Here is a 17307-nt window from a genome sequence, read left to right as displayed (position 1 = left end):
ATTGCCCTGGCCAGAACTTCCAACACTATGTTGAATAGGAGTGGTGAGAGAGGGCATCCCTGTCTTGTGCCAGTTTTCAAAGAGAATGCTTCCAGTTTTTGCCCGTTCCGTATGATATTGGCTGTGGGTTTGTCATGAATAGCTCTTATTATTTTGAGATACGTTCCATCAATACCGAATTTATTGAGAGTTTTTAGCGTGAAGTGCTGTTGAATTTTGTCAAAGGCCTTTTTTGCATCTATTGAGATAATCATGTGGTTTTTGTCTTTAGTTCTGTTTATATGCTGGATTACGTTTATTGATTTGTGTATGTTGAACCAGCCTTGCATCCCAGGGATGAAGCCCACTTGATCATGGTAGGTAAGCTTTTTGATGTGCTGCTGGATTCGGTTTGCCAGTATTTTATTGAGAATTTTTGTATCGATGTTCATCAGGGATATTGGTCTAAAATTCTCTTTTTTTTGTTGTGTTTCTGCCAGGCTTTGGTATCAGGATAATGTTGGCCTCATAAAATGAGTTGGGGAGGATTCCCTCTTTTTCTATTGATTGGAATAGTTTCAGAAGGAATGGTACCAGCTCCTCTTTGTACCTCTGGTAGAAATCGGCTGTGAATCCGTCTGGCCCTGGACTTTTTTTGGTTGGTAGGCTGTTAATTATTGCCTCAATTTCAGAGTCTGTTATTGATCTATTCAGGGATTCAACTTCTTCCTGGTTTAGTCTTGGGAGAGTATATGTGTCCAGGAATTTACCCATTTCTTCTAGATTTTCTAGTTTATTTGCATAGATGTGTTTATAGTATTCTCTGATGGTAGTTTGTATTTCTGTGGGGTCGGTGGTGATATCCCCTTTATCATTTTTTATTGCGTCTATTTGATTCTCCTCTCTTTTCTTCTTTATTAGTCTTGCTAGCGGTCTGTCAATTTTGTTGATCTTTTCAAAAAACCAGCTCCTGGATTCATTGATTTTTTGAAGGGTTTTTTGTGTCTCTGTCTCCTTCAGTTCTGCTCTGATCTTAGTTATTTCTTGCCTTCTGCTAGCTTTTGAATGTGTTTGCTCTTGCTTCTCTAGTTTTTTTAATTGTGAAGTTAGGGTGTCAGTTTCTTTCCTGATTTCCCTTGTGGGCATTTAGTGCTATAAATTTCCCTCTACACACTGCTTTAAATGTGTCCCAGAGATTCTGGTATGTTGTAATATACTGGTTAATAATAGCTACTGGTCACTGAGTCTCTAAAGCATGGCAATAAGTGGCATTTTACATGTATTCTCCTTTAATTTCTGCCACAACTTGATAAAGAACCCAAGCAAAGTGAAGTTTGCTTGCTCAAGTTTCTACAGCTAGATATTCAAATCCAGACTTTTAATATTGCAAACATGTACTGTTAATCAGTCTGCTATATTGCTTCCTGGCTCCCCCTCAGTCTTAGAGAATGTTAGCAGAATCTTACCATAATAATATTGGCAACCAACTGAAGTTCTTAGGAGTCTTATACCATTGGACCTTTACCGAGGCATTTTGTTACATACTTGTTCTATGGTGTTTTTATATATAAAGCTCAAGTGTTGATTCATTTCATTTTTTTGTGACCATTGATTCACATGGCCATAGGGAATATGCCACTTTTTCCAGTATCTTTCCATATGGATAGTGTATCTTTTCTGAGCATTATATATAACACATCAGAGGATTGGAGGTTAGTAATAGTTTCACTTGTTGCCCTGGGGAGCTTGAAAAAACATTGACGCTCAACACCTGCCACCAGCGGTTCTAATTTAACAGTTCTAGTTGTCACTAAACTGTTTTTTAGATTGAGCTGGTTTATAGCTCTTGAAATGTTCAGTGATACTTTTTTTGGGGGGGGGGGCACAGGGGACAGAGTCTCCCTCTATTGCCCAGGCTGGAGTGCAGTGGCGCAATCTCGGCTCACTGCAACTCCCACCTCCTAGGTTCAAGTGATTCTCCTGCCTCAGCCTCTCCAGTAGCTGGGACTACAGGTGCACGCCACCATGCCTGGCTAGTTTTTTTGTATTTTTAGTAGAGATGGGATTTCGCCATATTGGCCAGGCTGGTCTCTAACTCCTGACCTCGTGATCCACCTGCCTCGGCCTCCGAAAGTGCTGGGATTACAGACATGAGCCACCATACCCGGCCAATACTTCTTTTACTCTGATATGGTAGCATTATTTCTGAGACATACCTGAAATAAAATGTTCTACAATTAAGAAACAGATAGTCTCAGAAATAATCCCACAGAAAAGTACACAGATGCCGTGATCTATTTATCTTGGAAGCATCTTGTTATGTTCTCTGTAAGACTGGAAGGAGTAACCCCATCTCCTGGCAAGAAAACTAGCTAAGGAAGCAGGACCACGACCTCAAACCAGTTGAGACCACTAAAGTGAGAAAATTGCATTTCAAGGAGCTTCACTTTTCCTTCCTGAAACCCTTTCTTTCCTGTGTGCCAGTTTCTATTTATCCTGGTTTGACTCCTCTGAGGAGTCTGTATTTTATCTAGTTACTGCTAGATGGGCTTTAAGTAAGTTATTGCTTCTTTGGCAAGGAATTTCCATACCTTCCTTAAACCTCTTACTTGCGTGGCTTGTGAAGAAGTTGTTTGGAGTTAGAAGACACACAGACCAGTGTCTCTGCTTCAGTTTGGACTGGTTCTCAGGCAATCTTCTGTAGACCTGGAAAGGTGCATGAATTGATGGGTTAAGGTGTCTTAAGCCATTTTAATATGCCAACTTAAGCCAAGAAGACCATGGAGGAGGAAGAGGCAAGTCACAATCAGATTTCTCCGGGTATGCCTGGCACTTTTAGAATTTACTTTTGAGCTGACATCCAAAAGCAAAACTAGCCAACTTCCCTACCTAATGTGGTGATCGGACTTACTTATACAGCTGTTTCCTAGGAATAGTAAAACAACTTCAGTTCATGCCGTGTGTGTGTGTGTGGTGTGTGTGTGTGTGTGTGTGTGTTTGCATCAGCAGAACCCATTTGATGACATGCCTCTTGCCACACACCTACCTGTTGACCTGTCTTAGGAAGGAGAGAATAAGGAATAGCCTGGCAACTGAGTTGTCAGCAGGATTAATCATGAAACGTAGACTTATAGTGATAGCCAAGATTTTCTCTGGTACTAATGTGTTCAAGAAGTATTTATAGTCTTCCTACATAGAGGACATTCCTTCTGCTTTTTTATAGCTTAATCTCTGATCCTTTCTACTTTTAATCACCGTAAATTATTTTTTATCCCTATAAAAGTTTTCCAGTTGACAATAGACTAGCTCTTCTCTTTATGGAACTTATTAGTATTATGCATGATTTTAACAAAGCAGTGCCAATAACCCCATTCAGGTGGGAAAGAGAAGGTGATTGCACAGTTCAACAAAGTGAAGGTCATACGTATTTTATAAAGCTAAGCACATTTTTACTGTGGCATCTTCTTTAATATTGGTGATCCCTTTGGCATATATATACATATATATATATATATATATATATATGATGCTATGTTCCACTGTGCTGCTTCATATTAAATACTTTAGTGATTTTTCCCTGGGTTTAACCTACTACTATTATCTATCAGTCTACTTACTCAATGATGTAAAGCTTTTATTGCTTATGTATGACCTGCAGACTTGTGTTTTCTTGTTCTTTCTCCTTCTACCTTTGGGGTTTATTTTGTATCATTAACCATTTGTATTTGCTCTCAGTTCTGTTTAGCATATTATAAAGCTGGATGTTTACAGATCAGTGAAATGATCACAAAGTGTCCCTTATAACCTCCTCACTGCCCTGCATCTTTGTGTGTTCCCTGTGATCAGGTGCCGATAGGGCTTTTCACAAGGTATTTGACTTGGCCCTTTAAGCCTCTGGCAAAGGTGCAGGACTTAGGCTTTCCCAGTGTTGATTCTGCTTTATGAAAGCAAAGAGCATGGACAGGTAGAACCAATAATGGGCAGAATAAAAGAAGAAACTGATGAGCTCTGTCCCAGAAACTCAGCCTGCTTTTGGACATGGTATTCTTTTAGCTGCCTTGATTCAATGTGCTCATTTAGTACTGCCCTGAGGTAGAGGAAGAAAAACATTAAAAATAGTTGGTCTTGAATACAATGAATAGGTTTAAAAATGGAAGCTCTAGTTCTATGAATCTTAGTAGTTTGCCAATATATTATTACAGGAAGTGTAAGAAACTTTCCTTTAGAAGATGCCAAGATAGCTGAGAAAGCATTTCTTTCTAGGTACCTAAAGATAACCATAGCATCAAATACATGGTAAATTTTATATTTAATGGGATACCTTTTGTCATATTCAGTCTTTATACTCCCAACTTTAGCCAAATGGGCTTCTTAAATTAATAATTTTTTTTAGCTGAGTAAACATGCTTACCTTTTCCCTGAATAAAATGCCTCCTGCAATAAGTCATGTCCAAGTGTTATATGTGTAGTATTAGCAACTAAACACTAAAAACAGTGCTGGCATTAAAACTAAATATATATATATATATATATATATACACATTAGCTATTTGGAAAGTTCTTGTCTGTTTATAGCACTGCGTTATATAAAATCCAATTCCTCATGCGTGCACTTTCTTTCATGAGTCTAAAGTGAATGATGTAATTTTTTAACAGAGATTGTGTAGTGATATGTATCAAGAGAGTTTATATTAAGAATGTAGTTCAGCTCTCAAAATAGCTCCTCTTTCATCTGTAATGCTTTTAAGGCTTACAATTCCCCCATAAATTTAAAATGGCAGAGCTTAGAGATCTTAAAGATCAACAGTTACAAAGATTTCTGGGGAAAATGTAAGATTTAAAGAAAACTGTTAAATTATGAAGTACAAATGATGCACGATGGAGAGTTTGGCTTCATCAAAGTGATTCAGTGTGGTCTCTAGATGTATTTTCAAAGTTTTAAAACCACTTCATCACATGCAAAAGTAGAAGCATTTCAGGATTAAAACACCTTTCAGGGGGTAGTTAGGGTCTCTGTCACCCAGGCTGCAGTGGCATGATATCATGGCTAATTGCAGCCTCTACCTTCTCAGGCTCAGGTGATCCTCCCATGCCTGGAGCTGGGACTATAGGTGTGCACCACCAGGCCCGGCTAATTTGTGTATTTTTTGTAGAGACAGGGTTTTGCCACATTGCACCCAGGCAGATCTCAAACTCTTGGGCTCAAACAATCTAGCCACCTCAGCCTCCCAAAGTGCTAGGATTACAGGTGTGAGTCACCATATCTGGCCTAAAACACCTTTTTTTCCTAAGCATGCACATATTATTGTATCTTCAAATCCACTGTATCCATGATTATTTGAGAAAATGAATTAAAAGTCATGTGCCCTAAGTACTTTTATGAAAAATAAATACTTTATAACTTGCTTTTGCTCTTTAACTATGAAATGAATTAATCTAGGCCAACTTTCAAATGTAGGTTTGGGAGTTGTTGGGTTTTGTCCAGGTCGAGAAGACTGCCTTTTTTTTTTTTTTTTTTTTTTTTCCACATACTGTTTTCAGTTTCAAATGCTCCTTTGAAATATTAACATTCAGTAGGAGATAAATTAAACTTTAAAAAAAAATTTATGTTCACCTAGTTAATTCTGCCAGGTAAACATAGTAAGGCATGGCAGAAAGAAAAAGATAACATGAGTCCTGGCAGAAAATTCCCCAGCTTAAGCAGAAGCAGCAAAAAGATTAAAATGTAGTCTCTTGCCCGTCTCAGTTGTCAATCATCAAATTAAATTTGCCATGTAGGTGAGAACCCTGGATTTTCGTTGTAGATAATCTTGGAGCTATTCCTAGAGAAATAATTGAGGAAATTAAATACCTCTTTTTGTTTTTGTGTCTCTAAATATGCTTTGTAAAATTGAATACCTTATGCAGAGAAAAAAAGTAGGCTAATTTAAAGCATGCATTTTCATGCCCATCCCTGTGGCTTCCAGAAGAATTAGAGGCTGTAAAATCTGAAAAGTCATGACTTTTAGCAGCATATTAGCAAATGAGGGATTTTTTTTTTTCTAATTGAGATTTCTCCATGTAGTAGCCACCACCGGGTCTTTTTAGGCTCAACTAGACGTGGAGACTTGCAAGATCCAAATAGGCCACTCTTGGTGTTATATTCACTTTGCAGGACACAGGACAGGAAACAGAAGCAGGACAATGTTAGGCATTGTTATTCCCGGGGTTCCTCACAGCAGCGTAGAGAAGAACCTCTGGCTCTCAAGTGACAGCATAGATGCAAGGAGATGAGAGCCATCTCAGTGAGTGCAGTCACCTTGGTCTAGAAGCCCTATGTCCCAAATAGGACCAATATTTCTGAAACAACTCTATTAGCGGAGTTTGCATAGTTCCTGCAGAGGACATGTCAATTCGAAGAGTCAGTACAGCTAGGGAAGCCCAAACCTGTGGCTACCCACCAGGTATTTACAGTTGATTCACAGTTCTCCCAATTCAGATGTAGCATAGGAATTTGGAAACATTTTTGCCATAAGCCATGTTACCTAGTAACACAGCTGATGTCCTGCCTTTATGAAATTTCCAGAAGAACACAGCAAGAGGGTTGACCCAAGGTCAAACTCATTCATAGAGCAGGAGAAAGGGTTTTGCTAACCCTTTTCCCACACTGCACAACCTGGGAGTTAATAAATTCTGTTATATTTCATCACCAAGTGAACTTTTTCTGATTAATTTCCAGCCATCTGAGTTGATTCTAGATAGAATTATTTGGCACATCTAAAAATCACTAATTTGCATTCTCCTATCATGCTTAGAGGAACAGGTTGTAAGAGTGGTTCCTTAGGGAAATACTATTTTTCCTATATGCTTAAAAACAAATTTCCAGGGATTTAAAATATATTTAGTTATATTTAGTAATAACCAGTCCTAAATCAGGCTGACTTTCTGTCTAAGAGGGATTTGATATCCTCTCTGGTTAATCCCAAAGAATGTTGGTAATAAGCTGATACCTGCAGACATATGTGTTGCTGTCTTATTTCTTTAACAGGTATGCATTGAGACATACATAAGCAGCTGTCACCAGCGTAGCATAAACACTGCTGTGCGGGCGACTCTCAGTCAAATGCTGAGTGACTTGACTTTACAGTTACGACAGAGGCAGGAGAATACGGTGAGTCTGTGACACCCCCACGCTCATCACCTTCCTGGTGGTGTCTGTGTATCCCACACCCGGGGGCCCCTCCTGCCAGGGCTGCCTGCCTCCTGAAAACAGTAGGAAGGGCTTGCTTGTTTTAAAAGAACATTTATTTGTATACATTAAGCTCTTTAGATGTTTGCCTGTTTCACCCCAAAGCTTTGAGAATTGCTTTTCCTCATAGTTTCTGTAATTTTTTGAGTTATTGTTTTAAAACTTATTTTTTAATCATTGTTTTAAAACTTCTCATACTGAAAATTTTTATTAGAAATATTGTGATATATTAACAAATATTGGAAGTAAATTTGAAATTAAGAAAAATGAATATAATTTATTACATGCTTTGAGGTTGGGTATGTTTCCCTTTGTTAACTAAAAGATGGTGGCAGGAGGCCTCCCTCACCTGCTGGGGCCTTCAGGGTGAAACTGAACTAACTTGTCTTCTCTCTATCGTCAAAGGCCATTAGAGCTTTTTGCTCTGAACTTGAACAGATTGTCTAAAATGAGCATTCCAGGGGAAAATGTAAATGTAATTGGCTCCTTGTATGTATTATCTTCTGGGAATGTTAATGAGAGAGTGATTCCTCTTCAAAATTGGTGTTTTGTGTTGTTTTAAAATCTGCCTCTGTAATAATTTAGATTAAAATCATTTTGAAATCTACAAGGAGTGTTCTGAAATGACATTTGTTATTTGTTCAAATAGAAAATCTCGGTTACAGCTGGGTGTGGTGGCTCACGCCTGTAATCCCAGCACTTTGGGAGGCTGAGGCAGGCAGATAACCTGAGGTCAGGAGTTTGAGACCATCCTGGCCAACATAGTGAAACCCTGTCTCTACTAAAAATACAAAAAATTAGCCAAGTGTGGTGGTGCACACCTGTAATCCCAGCTACTTGGGAGGCTGAGGCAGGAGAATTGCTTGAACTCAGGAGGTGGAGGTTGCAGTGAACTGAGATCACACCACTGCACTCTAGCCTGGGCGACTGAGTGAAACTCTGTCTCAGAAAAAAAAAAAAAAAAAAAAAAAAAGAAAATCTCAATTACAGTCCCAGATATCTCTGAAATTAATTTTATAAAAATTAGGATTTCTTATTTAACTTCAACTATTTGCAATTTTTAATTTCAATATTTTCTAATTTTTAGAAGATCACGGAGTTGAGGGGAACCTTAGAGATGATCTAGTCAAATTCTTTTTTCCTCATTTTACAGATGAGAAGGTGAAGCTCAGAAAGATGAAACTGAAATCTAAAATGAATGAGCTTATCAACGAAGGAGCCAGAAGTAAACCCCTGGTCTCCTAGCTGACTGCCAGTACAAGTTCTCAGTTAATATGTGCTCTGGCAGCCAGTGTTGAAAACAACGCTAATCTGAAAAAAGCAAATATTGATTTTTTTTTCTTTTCTGTTTGCTGTATCCAATTCCCAGTTTCTATTAAAAATTGTTTTAACTTGAGATATTTTCATTACTTTAGCTTACCCCTTGCTAAAAACAATTTCATTTATATTAGGATTTTGGATATAGGTAGTATGGGAGTATTTAGTTTAAAAGAAATTAAAATACATAAATCAAAAACGTATTAAGAGAAAAAGTTTTTAATTGACGTAAATCTAAGATGTTGAGAAATCTTATAACATACACTCATATTTCATCCTTGCTAAATGGCAATATTACCAAACACTATATTAATAATATCTTAATATTTTAAATGAAACATTTAAATCAAACTTTGTAATTTCAAAGTGCTTTCAATTATATGAGTTCATTTAATCTTATTTTAAAAATTTTAAGTAGGAGAGTATTAGGTTTCAAGTCAAATATCCCAACCTTTTAATTCATACTGCTCTTCTGTAAGAATGGCAAAGGTATGGCTGTGGAGGTGCAGTTGATACTGTAGAGGCTGTCTGTCTCCATCCTGGGTATTATGTGGCTAATAAGGCCTTCTGGTCCTGTTCATCGTGGACCATCTGGACTCACCCCAACCGGAGGCAAGATCTCAAATTAGGTGGAAAATTGGTGTTTCCTGTTATTTCCTTTCTATTACTCATGCAGTCCCTGGAGATGTAATTCCATGTCCCAGAAAACATAGTTCTCAGGATGCTGGTATTTGAAGCATTTGTGATATCTGATGGAGGGAGACATAAATTTTGTCACATAAGAATTTAGGTATTTTTTTAAAGCTCTTAAAGTGGAATCATCTGTAGGAATGGAGAGGTTTGCTCTGAAGAGGTCACGTATTCCCCTGGGGAACACTGAGCATTCCCTTGGGAAGATATGCATATTTTCTAGCACGGCCTATCACTGTGTAAAAGAAAATGTTTAAAATCTCAGGACCCCCAAATTTTTTATGCCAACAGGAAGGTTAAGCCTGGAGGCTGAGTCATGTAATACCCTCTTCCAAATGAGTTGCTCCTACTAGCGTTATGCATTAGCCAGACCACCTCAGAAGGGTAAGAGGCCTCAGGCATATCCAAATGACTGCCCCCACAGATCACTCTTAAGTCAAACTTTGCTGGCCTCCCATAAAAAAGAACATGCCTATTGTAACTTTAGATCCGCAATCTAAGTCTAGCTCCCAAAACTAAAGTCTGTTTGATTCCACACTGATAATGTGGATTACACGCCCATCTTTAAAGACAAGATCCATCATTCTTCTATGTACCCAGAGATATCTGCATAATTGATTCTTCTGTTACTCCCATTTTTTTCTTCAAACATTCACCTTATGTAAGTTTAGATTTACTGGGCACCAAGTAAAATCTCACAAGCATGTAACGATTTGCGTTACTGCCTACCTGTCCTTCCTACATGCCTTCCTCCTTCCTGTAAGGAAATGTAGAAACCTCCTGAAATGTAAAACCTCCTGAAAGCCTCTGCAGAAAACAGCCACAGGTGCAGACAGTCACAGCTCGCGTTTTTCCCAGGTGTGCCCAAAAGCTGTCTTAATAAACTTCGATTGACTGAGATAATTGCCTCAGTCACTCATTTCAGTTGTGAACTGGAAAGACATCACGGGCCACCACAAAATTAGGAAGGCTAAATGCAGTGGAAGGAAAAGAAATCATGTAGAATGCCAAAATCACCAGCAGGATGTGGATCTTCAACCTAATGTTTATCCCCAGCTGCACCCCAGGACAGATGATAATTTTGATTTTGTGTCATCACAAATCCTACATATTATCCAGCTTTATTATTGAATTATTTTAGGTAACCTACGCTATTGTTAAGTTGTAAATGACTAATTTCAAAAAGTAAAGTTGCTACATTTAAATATTTGGGGCTGAAGGATGGAGGGATTCTCCTACCCTTAAATATGACTCAAATGTGTTTCCTCCAGAAAGTGTTGTTCTCAACTTGACTTTAGCCATTCTGAGCTGTAGATACTGACATAACATTTCACAAAAGTTGCTGTGGAAGCAGCTGAGCTTGCAAATTAATGAACAGAGAATGGTAGAAATATGTGTCTGTAACAAGTTTAAAAATTAAATCAGCACCATGGGATGAGTTACATGTCCGGTAATTAGTTGGCATGAAAATACCTCCTTATTATCTCTTGGTGCAAAGAGGTAGGGAGAATAAAGTGCCACCTTCTTAGTGTCTTCTCAGTAGTTGCTGAGTTATCCCTGCAATGGGAAGTAAGTCTGATTATTTGTAAATGTCTTTTCCTTCCTATTTTCCCTTCCCTCATGGTTCTGTCTCTGCCCTCATAGTTCTGGATGTACCTAGCCAACAGCAGCTGGCTCGGTACGGTTAAAATGCTCCCCATCAAATACAAAGATGGAGATTCTGACCAGTGGTTATCTTTGTATCTGTATTTTGAAGTCCAGGAACCTAATCCTGCTTATGGCCAAGAGTCTGTATTTATTAGGGGCCATGCACAGTGTCAGCTGTAGCCTTGGAATAGGTTGTTCTCTGTGTGAAATTAACTCACCTCTTTAGGCAGGCGTTGCCCCAGGTCACAGCCCAGCATCCTGGAATCCTGGGAGTTTAAGTGCACCAAAGGGTTTAAACTTCCAGGAAGTGTCCACGAGGCATGTCCACACGTTTGCGTGGACACTCTTAAATGAATTATTTTGGGAACTGATAAGCTCAGTTCCAGAGATAATAATTTTTCTCATAAACACCATGAATAATGAAATGCTCTCAAGAGCTGGTGGGTGGGGGGTGTGCTCAGGCAAGGTAGCTGAGCCCAGGACACTCCAGAAGCCATTTTGTGTCCTAGAATTTTCCCAGCGTCAAAGAGTCAGGAATTTTCTTGCCTGAATCTCCTAATTGTGTGTGTGTATCTCCCTTACTAGATAATTGAAAACCCAGATGTCCCACAGGAATTCGGGAATCAAGGTATTGCATTTGATTTGTACTAGTTCAGTTTTTAAAGCAGCTGTGAGAATGCCTACTGAGTGTTTGGAGTGAGAGGTACAAAGATGTCTAGGAGCTCTCGGGTTGTTTTACCATTCTCTTGGAGATTGTGCTTGGCTTTGCCTTAGGTGGCATTATTTAATCAGCTGCTGTCTTTCTTCTGTTCCTACATTCACTTATGCCAACCACACCTGTTCCTGATCCAACTCTGTGAGGGAAATTAACACTTCACATACCTCTCATTTGGAGGCTGGCTTTGTTAGTTACTTCATTCTCCATGAAGTCAGGTTTAATTGCTAAAATAAGAATAACTGGATAGAAGATTGTAGAAACCTGATTGGCATACAGTGTTATTGCACCAGAATTGTGTTTGTCAAATACCAATTTTTTGACAAGAATGTTGAGTCATCTCACAGGGCCACTTGCAGACAACTCAATTTAAAGATCAGCTGAAATCAAGTTAAGGAACCTTCATTCTGACCCACAGGAAAAGAAAAAAATATAGAAGTCCACATATTTAATTAACCAGCAATTTAGTTTTTAAAAACAGGTTTGATACTATTTTCTGAAAGTATGCAAAAATAATATCTGATTAAAAAATTGAAATTCAGACTGAGTAATTTTTTTAAATATTGGAAAAATCTGCTTTTCTATTATATTTGCCAGTTAATAATAGTGAGAAGGAGATGGAGGTGAGGAGGAGGGGAAAAAAAGGGAGAGAATGAAAAGGAGAGAAACAGCTTAACAGCCACAATTAGGAGAGGAAGAGTATTTGAAATAAATGAGAAAGAGACATGCCTTAAGTCACATTCTAAAGCATCACTAAAGTGTATTGTTTCAGTCCCATTATGCTACATTCTTGGGCCACGGACTGGAAGGTGCCCTTTTCAGTTGGATGCTCTCAGTGACATGCGCTAAGATGTTCCATCTTCCTTTCCTCTTTTTGGCTATGGTGTTCTCATAAAGGTTTCACTTTAATGTAGGATGATTTTATAAACTAAAAAGGAGGTCTGTGTCTTCTTGGTCAAGAATATAGCTCTAAAAAATATAATAGTAAAAAATTGACAGAGGGACTCATTTAATGTTTATCTAAAATTGAGCTTGAGGACTACTTGTGTGGGTTTTATTAATCTTAAACTATGTTTTATCATTTCTTTTCTTTATTGCTGCATTTAAGATCTTAATTCTGAGGAACAGCCATTTATTTCTCTTTCCCTGCCTTCCTCCAACTTTATTTTCTCTCTTACACACTTGCCATTTTCTCTCCATCTTCCTTGACGTCACCGTCATCATTCCTTTATACATTCATCAGATACTTAGAGCCACATTTATAATGACCTTTACAGGTTTTTATTTTAAGGAACAAATGCTTCCACTTGCTGTTTCACATAGCTTGACAATTCTGTGAAATTAGTATTATTTATCCCATTTTTGACAGAAGAAAAACTGAAGTTTGCCCAAACTCACACAATCAGCAGTTTTTGACATGTAGTTGAACAGATTCCAAATTTCCCACTATGCTTCTGTGGGAGTTTTGGTTCTAGCCTCTGGAAACTAGAGCACATTTAGAGGGAAATTTTATTTTTCTGATATCGACTATTGCTTCAGTATCAACAAAGACCGTGTGCCCTACAGATGCTCAACAAATAAAGTAGGTAAAGATTTGGCTAAGTTATCTCGCCCCATTTTTCTCTGATTTGTTAGTTCCAAAGCCCATCTTTTCCCACGCTACCTTATTTTATCTCTCTGGGATACTATTCTAATCAGCTCAGAAGACCCAGAAATTCAAGGGTCAGAATAAGGAATACACACATAGACCACTGGCCTAAATATTAAGAAAATTGTTGTCTATCATGATGTTTTTGAAATTACTAATTTCCCTTTGGTAAGTGTGAGTGAATTTTATTGATAATAAGAAACAATCTATTATTTTTTTTCTGGACTATCTTTTTGAGTGTCTTGCTTTAGAAAGAATAATTATAGGCCATGCGCGGTGGCTCATGCCTGTAATCCCAACACTTTGGGAGGCCGAGGGGGTGAATCACCTGAGGTCAGGAGTTCAAGACTAGTCTGGCCAACATGGTGAAACCCGTCTCGACTAAAAGTACAAAAAATTAGCCGGGTGTGGTGGCAGGTGCCTGTAATCCCAGCTACTTGAGAGGCTGAGGCAGGAGAATCGCTTGAACTTGGGAGGCGGAGGTTGTAGTGAGCCAAGATGGTGCCACTGCACTCCAGCCTGGGTGACAGAGTGAGACTCTGCCTCCAAAAAACAAAAAAAGGAATAATTACGCTTAATTCTTATCATTTCTGTGATCATCACTTTGGTGGCCTAAGGGCTTCTCCACATCTGAAAATCATCTTTTCAGTCTCAAAAACCATCTAAAGTGGAGGATGGGAAGGATGGTTCAGGGAGCTTGTCGTGCCCCCTGTTGATGTCTCATGCCTGTAACCTCCTCTGTTTTGAAGGGTCAACAGTAGAGTCCCTCTGTGATGATGTTGTCTCTGTACTCACCGTCCTATGTGAGAAGCTGCAAACCGCCATAAAGTAAGTGCCCTAAACATTGCCGCTTTTCTTTACTGGTGGTCTCCTTCTGAAATAACCTTTGTCTACAGCATCACTTCAAATTATGGATTATAAGATTGTAGGGACTCAACACTGGTATTTACTAAGGAATATATTCTGAAATTTGGCGCAATTCAAATAACCAAATACCATTACTAGAGTATATAACTTTCTGATGTGGCAATGGGAAGACAAGACCTTACAGAGAGCAGTTGCTTCCTGGAGCATGAAGCTGAGTGGGAAGAATCTTGGGCTGAGTGCCAGTTGGTGTAAGAGCCGGTCCTGTCTCGGCCAGATCTCAGTTGTGTCCCGGTGCGTGACTCTTCTCATCAAACCGTGCTGCCCTTTCTTCCTCTATCAAATGACAGCGTTGGACTGTGTAATTTATCTCTATGTCTTCTAACATTCCAGAGCCTATGAGCTCACACAACCGGCTTTAAAAAGAGCATGTTACTCTGACTTTTACTTTTTGTTTTTGCATATCAATTAATATCTGAGTTCACTTAGGTGATGCCTGCTGCTCCATCTTTCTGTGCAGTCATTAACAAGACAACCTGTGCACCTGTAGTAAAGCCAAATCATAAAACACCAGACTTTCAACATGGGATGAAAAGTCTCTACCAGCTACATATGTCATGAATTGCAAAATTCTTCAACACATTACAATTCTGAAGTGTCCTTTGAATTATGACAGACATTAAATTATCATTCATTTGTAACTAGGACATCTGATAATGCAGAAAACTTACTTGCTGAATTTTAAATGCAGGAATGAGTTGGGAGAAATAGTCTAGTTGTAGGCAAGAATGAGGTGTCTCACTTTGCTGGAAACATTGCAGAAACTCATCTTTTAATTTGTTTGGCTTTTGGTTTCTCAGAAATTTAGGATTATTTTTTAAGCTAAGCTTAGAATTACTCTTAGAAGTTGTTGCCAAATGGTTTCTTCATCAGTTCTTCTGTTGTTCCTATAAGTCACGTCTATATTTTGACCAAAGTAAGCTCTCTTTATTGAGGCACTTCAAGGTCAAATAGAAAATAAAATAGTGATACCAGGGTTGGGTCGGGGAGAGGAAATAGGGAGATATAAGGCAAAGAATTCAAAGTAGCAAATGTGTAGGTTGAATAAGTCTAAAGATCAAATGTACAACATGGGGACTATAGTTATTAATAATCTGTTGTATTCAGGATCTTTGCTAAATGAGTAGCTTACAGCTGCTCTTGCCACTGCGATGTGGATGGGTAGTGGGAGGGAATGAGTAACTATGTGAGATGATGGATATGTTCATTTGTTTCACTATAGTAACCATTTTACTATATATATAAATCCTATAACATCATGTTGTAAACCTTAAATATACACAATAAAATTTATTTTTATAAAATGAAAAGGCCTGTTTAATACATGGATAGTATAAACCAAAAAGAAGTAACACTTTTTCTCTACCCCCCACCCTCAAATTTCTCCCATCCCTGGACCCTGGCAGGCTAGGCAGGCAGCAGGTCTGGGCTTCCCCCTGCTCAGGAGGGCTGAGTCCCACAGCAGATGGATGTAAATAGCTCCTGCTGTACCCTGCTTAGGTCCGCATCTTTCCTGACCATGGAGTGTTGGAACAGTGGAGCTGGCACTCAGATTACCATCCTAACTGAGGGCTCTAGCACCAACTGCAGCGACCCCATCTGTAAGGCCCCCATGCCACCTGCTTTGCTTGGGACAGTCCCAGATTATACCTGTTGTGTAATAATTATAATTACCCTCCTTCACTCTCAAAGGTGTTCTGGTTTAGGTCATGTGTTCACCCTACCCATCAGTGACCAGAGGTCTGATCTCTTCTAGTGCTAAGTCCTCCCCCTCCCCATCCCCATCCATTTCCCTCCATCATAACACAGACAGCTGGTATAGCAGAGTTGGAATATGTTTCTATTGGCATATTTTCTCCTAAGACCCAATCAAGAGTAATGTTTAATCACTATTGGCTCAACTACATTATCTTTGTTGGATTACCTGGGTTAAAACCCACACTTTGCCCCTTACTGGCGTGTGACTTTGGACAAAGATCTGAACCACCCTAAGTTTGTATATCCTATAAAATAATTAATAGACTATTTCTGATGGTAATTACTATGATATTGTATAGAATATCAGTAATACAAAACACATTCATGTTTTTGTAAGATTGAATGAGAAAATACTCTTAAAAGACTGCCAATGCCCATCAGCCACAGAGCTCCAGGAACACCTGAAGTTAACAGGATTCATTTTAGTAACTTCTTATATGAGGGAGCCTGTCCACCATGGGAAACCACAGGACAGTAAAAGGGTGTTAGGAGGGATTGTTATAGGATTTTAGCATGAGTTAGGTGACTTAGAATTGGTTAAAAATTGAGCATTCTGTTCAAAGATTGGGTGCTATCAGAAAGTAGGCGCAATTCTAGCACCTTAATTTTTTCTAGCAGGCAGGACAAACAGATGGGAGCTAGAGTTGTCATAGAAGAAGTGGGAGTCAGTCATAGGGGAGAGGGACATTTGTTCATTTTTGTGGTCATACGAAGCCCTTTTAAAAAAGACCTCTGTTCAAGTGTGGCCGTTGATTGGCTTTCATCCTGTTCCAGTGCATTCATGGTGAGTCCTTATCTGATGTTAACTCACTGAACTTGTTTGTGTTCACCAGGGGACACCACAGCCTCGCTGGTGGCAACCAGGTACTGCCAGCTGTCAGGGGTGCTTCTCCCTGACCCCTGCTCCACCCCCAGGTGCTAGCATTGGCAGGGAATAGCACGAAGACCACCAGAACTACAAAAACTATGAAGACTGTATTTGTTATTTCATAAGCAAGGGAAAACTAATTAGTTAAACTTTTTTTCTGAGTAGTTTTCTAAGGGAAAAATCTGGAGTTTTTAAGTGCCAGAAACGTGGGAGAGGCTCATGGTAGTTATGCCAGTTAGTAATTAAAACCTAGCTAGAGGTCAGGGGTTTGAGACCAGCCTGGCTAACATGGTGAAACCCCATCTCTACTAAAAATACAAAAAATTAACCAGGCGTGGTGGCGGGTGCCTGTAATCCCAGCTACTAGGGAGGCTGAGGCAGGAGAATCGCTTGAACCAGGGAGGCAGAGGTTGCAGTGAGCTGGGACCGTGCCGTTACACTCCAGCCTAGGCAACAAGAGCAAAACTCTGAAATAAATAAATACATGAATAAGTCCCTAGCCAGCAGGATAAGGCAAAATGAGTCTGTAGGCC

General features: G+C 39.1%; 1 protein-coding gene across 1 annotated transcript in view; it reads left to right on the top strand.

The window, feature by feature from the left end:
- The window catches only part of ARFGEF3 (ARFGEF family member 3), a 202376-nt gene that overhangs the window by 83418 nt on the left and 101651 nt on the right, over positions 1 to 17307 (top strand). Inside the window, exons 6-8 of the mRNA XM_033235321.1 lie at positions 7007 to 7129; positions 11447 to 11489; positions 13974 to 14052. Coding sequence (XP_033091212.1) covers positions 7007 to 7129; positions 11447 to 11489; positions 13974 to 14052 — 245 coding nt within the window. The remainder of the gene's footprint in view (positions 1 to 7006; positions 7130 to 11446; positions 11490 to 13973; positions 14053 to 17307) is intronic.

The sequence above is a fragment of the Trachypithecus francoisi genome, unplaced genomic scaffold (assembly GCF_009764315.1).
Source record: "Trachypithecus francoisi isolate TF-2019V2 unplaced genomic scaffold, Tfra_2.0 Lachesis_group15, whole genome shotgun sequence".
Taxonomy (NCBI): domain Eukaryota; kingdom Metazoa; phylum Chordata; class Mammalia; order Primates; family Cercopithecidae; genus Trachypithecus; species Trachypithecus francoisi.
This window is presented reverse-complemented; position numbering and strand designations above follow the sequence as displayed.